We start from the raw sequence: 17,438 nt of genomic DNA, 5'->3' as shown, positions 1-17,438 counted from the left end.
TATACTGGGACTGTCCAAGCATTCTGCCAATCTTTACCTCACCATACATACATCATAATTCCTGCTGTACCCATCACCAACATGGTCACCCACTTTCTTGAGAAATCCAACGGCAGTCCCATCCACTCCAGCCATTTTGCCATACTTCCTCAAACACAAGGCTTTCAGCACTTTTCCTATATTCAGCAAACTATCTAAATAACGATCTTATTATAATGCCTTTTCACTTTGAAATTAACTTAAAAGAATACAAGTATGTTGAAAAGTTTTACTTTTTAAGTTCTGTTTTGATTCTATGAAAATTGCTCAAAGTTTTCTTTTCCATTTTACAGCCAGATTGCTCCATGGATGAAAGCGATAGAACTTCCAACTGTACCAAGCAAAATACTGTTTGGGAAAGTTGCTGACAAAGCCCACCTGGAGAAAGTACGGGTTGTAGCACAAAATTATTTTGATGCTGTCCTGAGTGATGAAAAACTTTCCAGTTCTGAGATCATATATGCCTACTTATCACCATCACCAGAGCACTTAAAACAAGCAGAAATACAACGAAAGAAATCCAAATTTTCATTTTCTACCTTCTTTAAGGGGTAAGTTGAATTTTTGGACAATAAAAATGCAAAATTTAGCTGCCTGCCACTGTAATGTAATAAAAGTACATTTCATATATCTGGTGCTTAATAAAATTGGACATAATTATGTACGCTTTCTCCTTAGAGTTATTGGCAATGATATAGTGAGATATTATTGGTAGACTATTGATACACCCTTGTTAGCAACTTTGAAAAGCATCTGAGAAATGCTGTAGTCATGTAGGTCTTATCATTCCTGACTGTAATGCATTCACAGGCCGCCCAGAATTGAGAGCATAGGTTCAATTCCTGGTTTTGGCAGAGGGTACACAGTCAACCCAGCTGTTCATCCACTCCTAGGGGTTAGTTGATAAAATGGGTACCTAACTCAGGCTAGGATATATATATATATATATATATATATGGAGAGAGGTGGGTGATTATTGGTGCATATGCACCTGGGCATGAGAAGAAAGATCAAGAGAGGCAAGTGTTTTGGGAGCAGCTGAATGAGTGTGTTAGTGGTTTTGATGCACGAGACCGGGTCATAGTGATGGGTGATTTGAATGCAAAGGTGAGTAATGTGGCAGTTGAGGGAATAATTGGTATACATGGGGTGTTCAGTGTTGTAAATGGAAATGGTGAAGAGCTTGTAGATTTATGTGCTGAAAAAGGACTGATGATTGGGAATACCTGGTTTAAAAAGCGAGATATACATAAGTATACTTATGTAAGTAGGAGAGATGGCCAGAGAGCGTTATTGGATTACGTGTTAATTGACAGGCGTGCGAAAGAGAGACTTTTGGATGTTAATGTGCTGAGAGGTGCAACTGGAGGGATGTCTGATTCATTATCTTGTGGAGGCTAAGGTGAAGATTTGTATGGGTTTTCAGAAAAGAAGAGTGAATGTTGGGGTGAAGAGGGTGGTGAGAGTAAGTGAGCTTGAGAAGGAGACCTGTGTGAGGAAGTACCAGGAGAGACTGAGTACAGAATGGAAAAAGGTGAGAACAATGGAAGTAAGGGGAGTGGGGGAGGAATGGGATGTATTTAGGGAATCAGTGATGGATTGCGCAAAAGATGCTTGTGGCATGAGAAGAGTGGGAGGTGGGTTGATTAGAAAGGGTAGTGAGTGGTGGGATGAAGAAGTAAAAGTATTAGTGAAAGAGAAGAGAGAGGCATTTGGACGATTTTTGCAGGGAAAAAATGCAATTGAGTGGGAGATGTATAAAAGAAAGAGACAGGAGGTCAAGAGAAAGGTGCAAGAGGTGAAAAAAAGGGCAAATGAGAGTTAGGGTGAGAGAGTATCATTAAATTTTAGGGAGAATAAAAAGATGTTCTGGAAGGAGGTAAATAAAGTGCGTAAGACAAGGGAGCAAATGGGAACTTCAGTGAAGGGCGCAAATGGGGAGGTGATAACAAGTAGTGGTGATGTGAGAAGGAGATGGAGTGAGTATTTTGAAGGTTTGTTGAATGTGTTTGATGATAGAGTGGCAGATATAGGGTGTTTTGGTCAAGGTGGTGTGCAAAGTGAGAGGGTTAGGGAAAATGATTTGGTAAACAGAGAAGAGGTAGTGAAAGCTTTGCGGAAGATGAAAGCCGGCAAGTCAGCGGGTTTGGATGGTATTGCAGTGGAAGTTATTAAAAAAGGGGGTGACTGTATTGTTGACTGGTTGGTAAGGTTATTTAATGTATGTATGACTCATGGTGAGGTGCCTGAGGATTGGCGGAATGCGTGCATAGTGCCATTGTACAAAGGCAAAGGGGATAAGAGTGAGTGCTCAAATTACAGAGGTATAAGTTTGTTGAGTATTCCTGGTAAATTATATGGGAGGGTATTGATTGAGAGGGTGAAGGCATGTACAGAGCATCAGATTGGGGAATAGCAGTGTGGTTTCAGAAGTGGTAGAGGATGTGTGGATCAGGTGTTTGCTTTGAAGAATGTATGTGAGAAATACTTAGAAAAGCAAATGGATTTGTATGTAGCATTTATGGATCTGGAGAAGGCATATGATAGAGTTGATAGAGATGCTCTGTGGAAGGTATTAAGAATATATGGTGTGGGAGGAAAGTTGTTAGAAGCAGTGAAAACTTTTTATCGAGGATGTAAGGCATGTGTACGTGTAGGAAGAGAGGAAAGTGATTGGTTCTCAGTGAATGTAGGTTTGCGGCAGGGGTGTGTGATGTCTCCATGGTTGTTTAATTTGTTTATGGATGGGGTTGTTAGGGAGGTAAATGCAAGAGTTTTGGAAAGAGGGGCAAGTATGAAGTCTGTTGGGGATGAGAGAGCTTGGGAAGTGAGTCAGTTGTTGTTCGCTGATGATACAGCGCTGGTGGCTGATTCATGTGAGAAACTGCAGAAGCTGGTGACTGAGTTTGGAAAAGTGTGTGGAAGAAGAAAGTTAAGAGTAAATGTGAATAAGAGCAAGGTTATTAGGTACAGTAGGGTTGAGGGTCAAGTCAATTGGGAGGTGAGTTTGAATGGAGAAAAACTGGAGGAAGTGAAGTGTTTTAGATATCTGGGAGTGGATCTGGCAGCGGATGGAACCATGGAAGCGGAAGTGGATCATAGGGTGGGGGAGGGGGCGAAAATTCTGGGGGCCTTGAAGAATGTGTGGAAGTCGAGAACATTATCTCGGAAAGCAAAAATGGGTATGTTTGAAGGAATAGTGGTTCCAACAATGTTGTATGGTTGCGAGGCGTGGGCTATGGATAGAGTTGTGCGCAGGAGGATGGATGTGCTGGAAATGAGATGTTTGAGGACAATGTGTGGTGTGAGGTGGTTTGATCGAGTGAGTAACGTAAGGGTAAGAGAGATGTGTGGAAATAAAAAGAGCGTGGTTGAGAGAGCAGAAGAGGGTGTTTTGAAGTGGTTTGGGCACATGGAGAGGATGAGTGAGGAAAGATTGACCAAGAGGATATATGTGTCGGAGGTGGAGGGAACGAGGAGAAGAGGGAGACCAAATTGGAGGTGGAAAGATGGAGTGAAAAAGATTTTGTGTGATCGGGGCCTGAACATGCAGGAGGGTGAAAGGAGGGCAAGGAATAGAGTGAATTGGAGCGATGTGGTATACCGGGGTTGACGTGCTGTCAGTGGATTGAATCAAGGCATGTGAAGCGTCTGGGGTAAACCATGGAAAGCTGTGTAGGTATGTATATTTGCGTGTGTGGACGTATGTATATACATGTGTATGGGGGAGGGTTGGGCCATTTCTTTCGTCTGTTTCCTTGCGCTACCTCGCAAACGCGGGAGACAGCGACAAAGTATAAAAAAAAAATATATATATATATATATATATATATATATATATATATATATATATATATAGATAGATAGATAGATATATATATATATATTATCCCTGGGGATTGGGGGATTAAGAATACTTCCCACGTATTCCCTGCGTGTCGTAGAAGGCGACTAAAAGGGGAGGGAGCAGGGGGCTGGAAATCCTCCCCTCTCGTTTTTTTTTAATTTTCCAAAAGAAGGAACAGAGTGGAGCCAGGTGAGGATATTCCATAAAAGGCCCAGTCCTCTGTTCTTAACGCTACATCGCTAACATGGGAAATGGCGAATAGTTTAAAAGAAAAGAAAAGATATATATATATATATATATATATATATATATATATATATATATATATATATATATATATATATATACATATATATATATATATATATATATATATATATATATATATATATATATATATATATATATATATATATATTTTTATACTTTGTCGCTGTCTCCCGCGTTTGCAAGGTAGCGCAAGGAAACAGACGAAAGAAATGGCCCAACCCCCCCCCCATACACATGTATATACATACGTCCACACACGCAAATATACATACCTACACAGCTTTCCATGGTTTACCCCAGACGCTTCACATGCCTTGATTCAATCCACTGACAGCACATCAACCCCGGTATACCACATCGCTCCAATTCACTCTATTCCTTGCCCTCCTTTCACCCTCCTGCATGTTCAGGCCCCGATCACACAAAATCTTTTTCACTCCATCTTTCCACCTCCAATTTGGTCTCCCTCTTCTCCTTGCTCCCTCCACCTCCGACACATATATCCTCTTGGTCAATCTTTCCTCACTCATCCTCTCCATGTGCCCAAACCACTTCAAAACACCCTCTTCTGCTCTCTCAACCACGCTCTTTTTATTTCCACACATCTCTCTTACCCTTACGTTACTCACTCGATCAAACCACCTCACACCACACATTGTCCTCAAACATCTCATTTCCAGCACATCCATCCTCCTGCGCACAACTCTATCCATAGCCCACGCCTCGCAACCATACAACATTGTTGGAACCACTATTCCTTCAAACATACCCATTTTTGCTTTCCGAGATAATGTTCTCGACTTCCACACATTCTTCAAGGCCCCCAGAATTTTCGCCCCCTCCCCCACCCTATGATCCACTTCTGCTTCCATGGTTCCATCCGCTGCCAGATCCACTCCCAGATATCTAAAACACTTCACTTCCTCCAGTTTTTCTCCATTCAAACTCACTTCCCAATTGACTTGACCCTCAACCCTACTGTACCTAATAACCTTGCTCTTATTCACATTTACTCTTAACTTTCTTCTTCCACACACTTTACCAAACTCAGTCACCAGCTTCTGCAGTTTCTCACATGAATCAGCCACCAGCGCTGTATCATCAGCGAACAACAACTGACTCACTTCCCAAGCTCTCTCATCCCCAACAGACTTCATACTTGCCCCTCTTTCCAAAACTCTTGCATTTACCTCCCTAACAACCCCATCCATAAACAAATTAAACAACCATGGAGACATCACACACCCCTGCCGCAAACCTACATTCACTGAGAACCAATCACTTTCCTCTCTTCCTACACGTACACATGCCTTACATCCTCGATAAAAAGTTTTCACTGCTTCTAACAACTTTCCTCCCACACCATATATTCTTAATACCTTCCACAGAGCATCTCTATCAACTCTATCATAGGCCTTCTCCAGATCCATAAATGCTACATACAAATCCATTTGCTTTTCTAAGTATTTCTCACATACATTCTTCAAAGCAAACACCTGATCCACACATCCTCTACCACTTCTGAAACCACACTGCTCTTCCCCAATCTGATGCTCTGTACATGCCTTCACCCTCTCAATCAATACCCTCCCATATAATTTACCAGGAATACTCAACTAACTTATACCTCTGTAATTTGAGCATTCACTCTTATCCCCTTTGCCTTTGTACAATGGCACTATGCACGCATTCCGCCAATCCTCAGGCACCTCACCATGAGTCATACATACATTGAATAACCTTACCAACCAGTCAACAATACAGTCACCCCCTTTTTTAATAAATTCCACTGCAATACCATCCAAACCTGCTGCCTTGCCGGCTTTCATCTTCCGCAAAGCTTTCACTACCTCTTCTCTGTTTACCAAATCATTTTCCCTAACCCTCTCACTTTGCACACCACCTCGACCAAAACACCCTATATCTGCCACTCTATCATCAAACACATTCAACAAACCTTCAAAATACTCACTCCATCTCCTTCTCACATCACCACTACTTGTTGTCACCTCCCCATTTGCGCCCTTCACTGAAGTTCCCATTTGCTCCCTTGTCTTACGCACTTTATTTACCTCCTTCCAGAACATCTTTTTATTCTCCCTAAAATTTAATGATACTCTCTCACCCTAACTCTCATTTGCCGTTTTTTTCACCTCTTGCACCTTTCTCTTGACCTCCTGTCTCTTTCTTTTATACATCTCCCACTCAATTGCATTTTTTCCCTGCAAAAATCGTCCAAATGCCTCTCTCTTCTCTTTCACTAATACTCTTACTTCTTCATCCCACCACTCACTACCCTTTCTAATCAACCCACCTCCCACTCTTCTCATGCCACAAGCATCTTTTGCGCAATCCATCACTGATTCCCTAAATACATCCCATTCCTCCCCCACTCCCCTTGCTTCCATTGTTCTCACCTTTTTCCATTCTGTACTCAGTCTCTCCTGGTACTTCCTCACACAGGTCTCCTTCTCAAGCTCACTTACTCTCACCACCCTCTTCACCCCAACATTCACTCTTCTCTTCTGAAAACCCATACAAATCTTCACCTTAGCCTCCACAAGATAATGATCAGACATCCCTCCAGTTGCACCTCTCAGCACATTAACATCCAAAAGTCTCTCTTTCGCACGCCTGTCAATTAACACGTAATCCAATAACGCTCTCTGGCCATCTCTCCTACTTACATAAGTATACTTATGTATATCTCGCTTTTTAAACCAGGTATTCCCAATCATCAGTCCTTTTTCAGCACATAAATCTACAAGCTCTTCACCATTTCCATTTACAACACTGAACACCCCATGTATACCAATTATTCCCTCAACTGCCACATTACTCACCTTTGCATTCAAATCACCCATCACTATAACCCGGTCTCGTGCATCAAAACCACTAACACACTCATTCAGCTGCTCCCAAAACACTTGCCTCTCTTGATCTTTCTTCTCATGCCCAGGTGCATATGCACCAATAATCACCCACCTCTCTCCATCAACTTTCAGTTTTATATATATATATATATATATATATATATATATATATATATATATATATATATATATACATATATATATATATATATATATATATATATATATATATATATATATATATATATGTATATATATATATATATATATATATATATATATATATATATATATATATATATATATATATATATATTATTCCCTCAACTGCCACATTACTCACCTTTCTGTTCAAATCACCCATCACTGTAACCTGGTCTTGTGCATCAAAACTGCTAGCACACTCAGCTGCTCCAGGCACTAGTAATCACCCAACTCTCTCCATCCACTCTCAGTTCTACCCATATGAATCTAGATTTTACTTTCTTACACTCCATCACATTCTCCCACAACTCCTGTTTCAGGAGTATTGCTATTCCTTCTTTTGCTCTGGTCCTCTCACGAACCCTTGACTTTACTCCCAAAACATTCCCAAACCACTCTTCCCCTTTCGCCTTGAGTTTCGTTTCACTCAGAGCCAAAACATCCTTGTTCCTATCTCTCCTTTTTTCTCATGTTGGTTACATATTACACACATTTAGAAACCCCAATCTAAGCCTTTGAGGAGGATGAGCACTCCCCGCGTGACTCCTTCTGTTTCCCCTTTTAGAAAGTTAAAATACAAGGAGGGGAGGGTTTCTAGCCCCCCGCTCCCATCCCCTTTAGTCGCTTTCTATGACATTTAGGAATGCATGGGAAGTATTCTTTCTTTCCTATCCTCAGTGATCATGAGAAGAAAGTGTTTTGGGAGCAGCTGAGTGAGTGTGTTAGCAGCTGTGATGCACGAGACTGGGTTATATTGATGGATGATTTGAATGCAAAGGTGAGTAATGTGGCATTTGAGGGAATAATTGGTGTACATGGGGTGTTCAGTGTTGTAAATGGAAATGGTGAAGAGCTTGTAGATTTATATGCTGAAAAAGGACTGGTGATTGGGAATACCTGGTTTATAAAGAGAAATATACATAAGTATGTGTATGTAAGTAGGAGAGATGGCCAGAGAGCATTATTGGATTACGTGTTAATTGATAAGCACGCGAAAGAGAGACTTTTGGATGTTAACTTGCTGAGAGGTGGACACTGGAGGGATATCTGTTCATTATCCATTGGAGGCGAAGGTGAAGATTTGTAGAGGTTTTCAGAAAAGAAAAGAAAATGGGTGGGTGAAGAGAGTGGTGAGAGTAAGTGAGATTGGGAAGGAGACTTATGTGAGAAAGTACCAGGAGAGACTGAGTACAGAATGGAAAAACGTGAGAACGAAGGACATAAGGGGAGTGAGGGAGGAATGGGATGTATTTAGGGAAGCAGTGATGGCTTTTACAAAAGATGCTTCTGGCATGAGAACCGTGGGAGGTGGGCAGATTAGAAAGGGTAGTGAGTGGTGGGATGAAGAAGTAAGATTAGTGAAAGAGGAGAGAGAGGCATTTGGATGATTTTTGCAGGGAAATAATGCAAGTGAATGGGAGATGTATAAAAGAAAGAGGCAGGAGGTCAAGAGAAAGGTGCAAGAGGTGGAAAAGAGGGCAAATGTGAGTTGGGGTGAGAGAGTATCATTAAACTTTAGGGAGGATAAAAAGATGTTTTGGAAGGAGGTAAATAAAGTGCGTAAGGCAAGGGAACAAATGGGAACATCAGTGAAGGGGGCTAATGAGGAGGTGATAACAAGTAGTGTTGATGTGAGAAGGAGATGGAGTGAGTGTTTTGAAAGTTTCTTGAATGTGTTTAATGATAGAGTGGCAGATATAGGGTGTTTTGGTCGAGTTGGTGTGCAAAGTGAGAGGGTTAAGGAGAAGAGGTAGTAAAAGCTTTGCGGAAGATGAAAGCCGGCAAGGCAGCGGGTTAGGATGGTATTGCAGTGTAATTTATTAAAAAAGGGGGTGACTGTATTGTTGACTGGTTGGTAAAGTTATTTAATGTATGTATGACTCATGTTGAGTGATTGATGATTAGCGGAATGCTTACATAGTGCCATTGTACAAAGGCAAAGGGGATAAAAGTGAGTGCTCTAATTACAGAGGTATAAGTTTGTTGAGTGTTCCTCGGAAATTATATGGGAGGGTATTGATTGAGAGGGTGATTAGGGAAGAGCAGTGTGGTTTCAGAAGTGGTAGAGGATATGTGAATCCGGTGTTTGATTTAAAGAATGTATGTGAGAAATACTTATAAAAGCAAATGGATTTGTATGTAGCATTTATGGATCTGGAGAAGGCATATGATACAGTTGATAGAGATGCTCTGTGGAAGGTATGAAGAATATATGGTGTGGGAGGCAAGTTGTTAGAAGCAGTGAAAAGTTTTTATTGAGAAGGTAATGCATGTGTACGAGTAGGAAGAGAGGAATGTGATTGGTTCTCAGTGAATGTCGGTTTGCGGCAGGGGTGCGTGATGTCTCCATGGTTGTTTAATTTGTTTATGGATGGTTTGTTAGGGAGGTGAATGCAAGAGTTTTGGAAAGAGGGGTAAGTATGCAGTCTGTTGTGGATGAAAGAGCTTGGGAAGTGAGTCAGTTGTAGTTCGCTGAAGATACAGCGCTGGTGGCTGATTCGGCTGAGAAGCTGCAGAAGCTGGTGACTGAGAGTGGTAAAGTTTGTGAAAGAGCAAAGCTGAGAGTAAATGTGAATAAGAGCAAGGTTATTAGGTACAGTAGGGTTGAGGGACAAGTCAATTGGGAGGTAAGTTTGAATGGAGAAAAACTGGAGGAAATGAAGTTGAAGTGTTTTAGATATCTGGGAGTGTATTTGGCAGCAGATGGAGCCATGGAAGCGAAAGTGAATCGTAGGGTGGGGGAGGGGGCGAAAGTTCTGGGAGCATTGAAAAATGTGTGGAAGTCGAGAACATTATCTTGGAAAGCAAAAATGGGTATGTTTGAAATAATGGTGGTTCCAACAATGTTATATGGTTGCGAGGCGTGGGCTATAGATAGAGTTGTGCAGAGGAGGGTGGATGCGCTAGAAATGAGATGTTTGTGGATCATATGTGGTATGAGATGGTTTGATCGAGTAAGTAATAAAAGCGTAAGAGAGATGTGTGGTAATAAAATGAGTGTGGTTGAGAGAGCAGAAGAGGGTGTTTTGAAAAGGTTTGGTCACATGGAGAGAATGAGTGAGGAAAAATTGGCAAAGAGGATATACAGAACACTTTACCAAACTCAGTCACCAGCTTCTGCAGTTTCTCACACGAATCAGCCACCAGCACTGTATCATCAGCGAACAACAACTGACTCACTCCTCAAGCTCTCTCATCCACAACAGACTGTATACTTGCCCCTCTTTCCAAAACTCTTGCATTCGCCTCCCTAACAACCCCATCCATAAACAAATTAAACAACCATGGAGACATCACACACCCTGCCGCAAACCTACATTCACTGAGCACCAATCACTTTCCTCTCTTCCTATATGTACACATGCCTTACATCCTCCATGAAAACTTTTCACTGATTCTAACAACTTGCCTCCCACACCATATATTGTTAATACCTTCCACAGAGCATCTCTATCAACTCTATCATATGCCTTTTCCAGATCCATAAATGCTACATACAAATCCATTTGTATTTCTCACATACATTCTTTAAATCAAACACCAGATTCACATATCCTCTGCCACTTCTGAAACCACACTGCTCTTCCCCAATCTGATGCTCTGTACATGTCTTCACTATCATTACCCTCCCATATAATTTCTGAGGAATACTCAACAAACTTATACCTCTGTAATTAGAGCACTCACTTTTATCCCCTTTGCCTTTGTACAATGGCACTATGCAAGCATTCATCCAATCCTCAGGCACCTCACCATGAGTCATACATACATAAAGTAAGCTTACCAACCAGTCAACAATACAGTTACCCCCTTTTTTAATAAATTCCACTGCAATACCATCCTAACCCGCTGCCTTTCCAGCTTTCATCTTCCGCAAAGCTTGTACTACCTCTTCTCTGTTTACCAAATCATTTTCCCTATCCCTCTCACTTTACTTACCACCTCAACCAAAACACCCTATATCTGCTACACTATCATCAAACACATTCAACAAACCTTCAAAATACTCACTCCATCTCCTTCTCACATCACCACTACTTGTTATCACCTCCCCATTAGGCCCCTTCACTGAAGTTCCCATTCGTTCGTTCCCTTGTCTTACGCACTTTATTTACCTCCTTCCAAAACATCTTTTTATTCTCCCTAAAATTTAATGATACTCTCTCACCCCGTCTCTCATTTGCCCTCTTTTTCACCTCTTGCACCTTTCTCTTGACCTCCTGCCTCTTTCTTTTATACATCTCCCACTCATTTGCATTATTTCCCTGCAAAAAAAAAGAATTGTCCAAATGCCTCTCTCTTCTCTTTCACTAATGATCTTACTTCTTCATCCCACCACTCACTGCCCTTTCTAATCTGCCCCCCTCCCACACTTCTCATGCCACAAGCATCTTTTGCACAAGCCATCACTGCTTCCCTAAATACATCCCATTCCTCCCCCACTCCCCTTACCTCCTTTCCATTCTGTACTCAGTCTCTCCTGGTACTTCCTCACACAAGTCTCCTTCCCAAGCTCACTTACTCTCACCACTCTCTTCACCCCAACATTCTCTTTTCTTTTCTGAAAACCTCTACAAATCTTCACCTTCACCTCCAGAAGATAATGATCAGACATCCTTCCAGTTGCACCTCTCAGCTCATTAACATCCACAAGTCTCTCTTTCGCACACCTATCAATTAACACATGATCCAATAATGCTTTCTGGCCGTCTCTCCTACTTACATACATACACTTATGAATATCTCTCTTTTTAAACCAGGTATTCCCAGTCACCAGTCCTTTTTCAGGACATAAATCTACAAGCTCTTCACCATTTCCATTTACAACACTGAACACCCCATGTACACCAATTATTCCCTCAACTGCCACATTACTCACCTTTGCATACAAATCACCCATCACTGTAACTCGTACTCGTGCATCAAAGCTACTAACACACTCACTCAGCTGCTCCCAAAACACTTGCCTCTCATAATCTTTCTTCTCATGCCCAAGTGCATCCATTTTCAGTTTTCCCTATATTTATATATATCATTATTATACTTAATCGCTGTTTCCTACACCAATGAGGTAGCACCAGGTAACAGACGAAGAATGGCTCATCCATAATATATACATATATACATAAATGCCCATATATGCGTGTATACATACATTTATTTATTTTGCTTTGTAGCTGTCTCCCGCGTTAGTGAGGTAGCGCAAGGAAACAGACGAAAGAATGGCCCAACCCACCCACATGCACATGTATATACATACACATCCACACATGCAAATATACATACCTATACATCTCAATGTACACATATATATACACACACAGACATATACATATATACACATGTACATAATTCATACTGTCTGCCTTTATTTATTCCCATCGCCACCCCCACACATGGAATAACAACCCCCTCCCCCCCTCATGTGTGCGAGGTATCGCTAGGAAAAGACACCAAAGGCCCCATTCGTTCACACTCAGTCTCTAGCTGTCATGTAATAATGCACCGAAACCACAGCTCCCTTTCCACATCCAGGCCCCACAGAACTTTCCATGGTTTACCCCAGACGCTTCATATGCCCTGGTTCAATCCATTGATAGCATGTCGACCCCGGTATACCACATCGTTCCAATTCACTCTATTCCTTGCACGCCTTTCACCCTCCTGCATGTTCAGGCCCCGATCACTCAAAATCTTTTTCACTTCATCTTTCCACCTCCACTTTGGTCTCCCACTTCTCCTCATTCCCTCCACCTCTGACACATATATCCTCTTGGTCAATATTTCCTCACTCATTCTCTCCTTATGACCAGACCATTTCAAAACACCCTCTTCTGCTCTCTCAACCACACTCTTTTTATTTCCACACATCTCTCTTACTCTTACATTACTTACTCGATCAAAGCACCTCACACCATATATTGTCCTCAAACATCTCATTTCCAGCACATCCACCCTCCTGTGCACAACTCTGTCCATAGCTCATGCCTCGCAACCATACAACATTGTTGGAACCACTATTCCTTCAAGCATTCCCATTTTTGCTTTCCGAGATAATGTTCTCGACTTCCAAACATTCTTCAAGGCTCCCAGAATTTTTGCCCCCTCCCCCACCCGATGATTCACTTCCACTTCCATGGTTCCATCCGCTGCCAGATCCACTCCCAGATATCTAAAACACTTTACTTCCTCCAGTTTTTCTCCATTTAAACTTACCTCCCAATTGACATGACCCTCAACCCTACTGTACCTAATAACCTTGCTCTTATTCACATTTACTCTTACCTTTCTTCTTTCACATACTTTACCAAACTCAGTCACCAGCTTCTGCAGTTTCGCACATGAATTAGCCACCAGCGCTGTATCATCAGCGAACAACAACTGACTCACTTCCCAAGCTCTCTCATCCACAACAGACTGCATACTTGCCCCTCTTTCCAAAACTCTTGCATTCACCTCCCTAACAACCCCATCCATAAACAAATTAAACAACCATGGAGACATCACACACCCCTGCCGCAAACCTACATTCACTGAGAACCAATCACTTTCCTCTCTTCCTACACGTACACATGCCTTACATCCTCGATAAAAACTTTTCACTGCTTCTAACAACTTGCCTCCCCCACCATATATTCTTAGTACCTTCCCCAGAGCATCTCTGTCAACTCTTATCATATGCCTTCTCTAGATCCATAAATGCTACATACAAATCCATTTGCTTTTCTAAGTATTTCTCATATACATTCTTCAAAGCAAACACCTAATCCACACTTCCTCTACCACTTCTGAAACCACACTGCTCTTCACGAATCTGAAAATCTCCCTTATCCTTGGGGATAGGGGAGAAAGAATACTTCCCAGGCATTCCTCACGTGTCGTAGAAGGCGACTAAAGGGGATGGGAGTGGGGGACCAGAAACCCTCCCCTTCCTTGCATTTTAACTTTCTAAAAGGGGTATACATACATATACATATATATTCCTATGAGTCCAAGGGGAAAATGAAACGCGAAAAGTTCCCAAGTGCACTTTCGTGTAATAATCACATCATCAGGGGAGACACAAGAGAGAAATATAACAGTCAGTTGATATACATCAAAGAGACGAAGCGAGGACGCCATTTGGTAAACATGTTTTCCAAATGGCATCCTAGCTTCGTTTCTTCAATGTATATCAACTGACTGTTATATTTCTCTCTTGTGTCTCCCCTGATGATGTGATTATTACACGAAAGTGCACTTGGGAAATTTTCGTGTTTCATTTTCCCCGTGGACTCATAGGAATATCTTGATAATGCGCAAAATTGTGATCCTTTCCATACATATATATACATACACATACACAGGTAAGGGTAAAGGGGAAGAGTGGTTTGGAAATGTCTGGGGAGTGAAGTCAGGGGTTAGTGAGAGGACAAGAGCAAGGGAAGGAGTAGCAATACTCCTGAAACAGGAGTTGTGGGAGTATGTGATAGAATGCAAGAAAATAAATTCTCGATTAATATGGGTAAAACTGAAAGTTGATGGAGAGAGGTGGGTGATTATTGGTGCATATGCACCTGGGCATGAGAAGAAAGATCATGAGAGGCAAGTGTTTTGGGAGCAGCTAAATGAGTGTGTTAGCGGTTTTGATGCACGAGACCGGGTTATAGTGATGGGTGATTTGAATGCAAAGGTGAGTAATGTGGCAGTTGAGGGAATAATTGGTATGCATGGGGTGTTCAGTGTTGTAAATGGAAATGGTGAAGAGCTTGTAGATTTATGTGCTGAAAAAGGACTGATGATTGGGAATACCTGGTTTAAAAAGCGAGATATACATAAGTATACTTATGTAAGTAGGAGAGATGGCCAGAGAGCGTTATTGGATTACGTGTTAATTGACAGGCGCGCGAAAGAGAGACTTTTGGATGTTAATGTGCTGAGAGGTGCAACTGGAGGGATGTCTGATCATTATCTTGTGGAGGCTAAGGTGAAGATTAGTATGGGTTTTCAGAAAAGAGGAGTGAATGTTGGGGTGAAGAAGGTGGTGAGAGTAAGTGAGCTTGGGAAGGAGACCTGTGTGGGGAAGTACCAGGAGAGACTGTGTACAGAATGGAAAAAGGTGAGAACAATGGAAGTAAGGGGAGTGGGGGAGGAATGGGATGTATTTAGGGAATCAGTGATGGATTGCGCAAAAGATGCTTGTGGCATGAGAAGAGTGGGAGGTGGGCTGTTTAGAAAGGGTAGTGAGTGGTGGGATGAAGAAGTAAGAGTATTAGTGAAAGAGAAGAGAGAGGCATTTGGACGATTTTTGCAGGGAAAAAATGCAATTGAGTGGGAGAAGTATAAAAGAAAGAGACAGGAGGTCAAGAGAAAGGTGCAAGAGGTGAAAAAAAGGGCAAATGAGAGTTGGGGTGAGAGTCTATCAGTAAATTTTAGGGAGAATAAAAAGATGTTCTGGAAGGAGGTAAATAGGGTGCGTAAGACAAGGGAGCAAATGGGAACTTCAGTGAAGGGCGCAAATGGGGAGGTGATAACAAGTAGCGGTGATGTGAGAAGGAGATGGAATGAGTATTTTGAAGGTTTGTTGAATGTGTCTGATGACAGAGTGGCAGATATAGGGTGTTTTGGTCGAGGTGGTGTGCAAAGTGAGAGGGTTAGGGAAAATGATTTGGTAAACAGAGAAGAGGTAGTAAAAGCTTTGCGGAAGATGAAAGCCGGCAAGGCAGCAGGTTTGGATGGTATTGCAGTGGAACTTATTAAAAAAGGGGGTGACTGTATTGTTGACTGGTTGGTAAGGTTATTTAATGTATGTATGACTCATGGTGAGGTGCCTGAGGATTGGCGGAATGCGTGCATAGTGCCATTGTACAAAGGCAAAGGGGATAAGAGTGAGTGCTCAAATTACAGAGGTATAAGTTTGTTGAGTATTCCTGGTAAATTATATGGGAGGGTATTGATCGAGAGGGTGAAGGCATGTACAGAGCATCAGATTGGGGAAGAGCAGTGCGGTTTCAGAAGTGGTAGAGGATGTGTGGATCAGGTGTTTGCTTTGAAGAATGTATGTGAGAAATACTTAGAAAAGCAAATGGATTTGTATGTAGCATTTATGGATCTGGAGAAGGCATATGATAGAGTTGATAGAGATGCTCTGTGGAAGGTATTAAGAATATATGGTGTGGGAGGCAAGTTGTTAGAAGCAGTGAAAAGTTTTTATCGAGGATGTAAGGCATGTGTACGTGTAGGAAGAGAGGAAAGTGATTGGTTCTCAGTGAATGTAGGTTTGCGGCAGGGGTGTGTGATGTCTCCATGGTTGTTTAATTTGTTTATGGATGGGGTTGTAAGGGAGGTAAATGCAAGAGTCCTGGAAAGAGGGGCAAGTATGAAGTCTGTTGGGGATGAGAGAGCTTGGGAAGTGAGTCAGTTGTTGTTCGCTGATGATACAGCGCTGGTGGCTGATTCATGTGAGAAACTGCAGAAGCTGGTGACTGAGTTTGGTAAAGTGTGTGGAAGAAGAAAGTTGAGAGTAAATGTGAATAAGAGCAAGGTTATTAGGTACAGTAGGGGTGAGGGTCAAGTCAATTGGGAGGTGAGTTTGAATGGAGAAGAACTGGAGGAAGTGAAGTGTTTTAGATATCTGGGAGTGGATCTGTCAGCGGATGGAACCATGGAAGCGGAAGTGGATCATAGGGTGGGGGAGGGGGCGAAAATTTTGGGAGCCTTGAAAAATGTGTGGAAGTCGAGAACATTATCTCGGAAAGCGAAAATGGGTATGTTTGAGGGAATAGTGGTTCCAACAATGTTGTATGGTTGCGAGGCGTGGGCTATGGATAGAGATGTGCGCAGGAGGATGGATGTGCTGGAAATGAGATGTTTGAGGACAATGTGTGGTGTGAGGTGGTTTGATCGAGTAAGTAACGTAAGGGTAAGAGAGAGGTGTGGAAATAAAAAGAGCGTGGTTGAGAGAGCAGAAGAGGGTGTTTTGAAATGGTTTGGGCACATGGAGAGAATGAGTGAGGAGAGATTGACCAAGAGGATATATGTGTCGGAGGTGGAGGGAACGAGGAGAAGAGGGAGACCAAATTGGAGGTGGAAAGATGGAGTGAAAAAGATTTTGTGTGATCGGGGCCTGAACATGCAGGAGGGTGAAAGGAGGGCAAGGAATAGAGTGAATTGGAGTCATGTGGTATACAGGGGTTGACGTGCTGTCAGTGGATTGAATCAAGGCA

The 17,438-nt window shown here is 42.0% G+C and overlaps 1 protein-coding gene across 1 annotated transcript in view; it reads left to right on the top strand.

Annotated features, from left to right (window-relative positions):
- LOC139749133 (sorting nexin-25-like) overlaps positions 1–17,438 on the top strand; it is a 455,484-nt gene that overhangs the window by 417,091 nt on the left and 20,955 nt on the right. The window contains 1 exon segment of the mRNA XM_071662758.1: positions 333–590. Within this exon segment, the coding sequence (XP_071518859.1) occupies positions 333–590 (258 nt within the window).

This window comes from Panulirus ornatus, chromosome 6 (genome assembly GCF_036320965.1).
Source record: "Panulirus ornatus isolate Po-2019 chromosome 6, ASM3632096v1, whole genome shotgun sequence".
Taxonomy (NCBI): domain Eukaryota; kingdom Metazoa; phylum Arthropoda; class Malacostraca; order Decapoda; family Palinuridae; genus Panulirus; species Panulirus ornatus.
The sequence above is the reverse complement of the archived record's forward strand: the minus strand, read 5'-3'. Positions and strand labels throughout refer to the sequence as shown.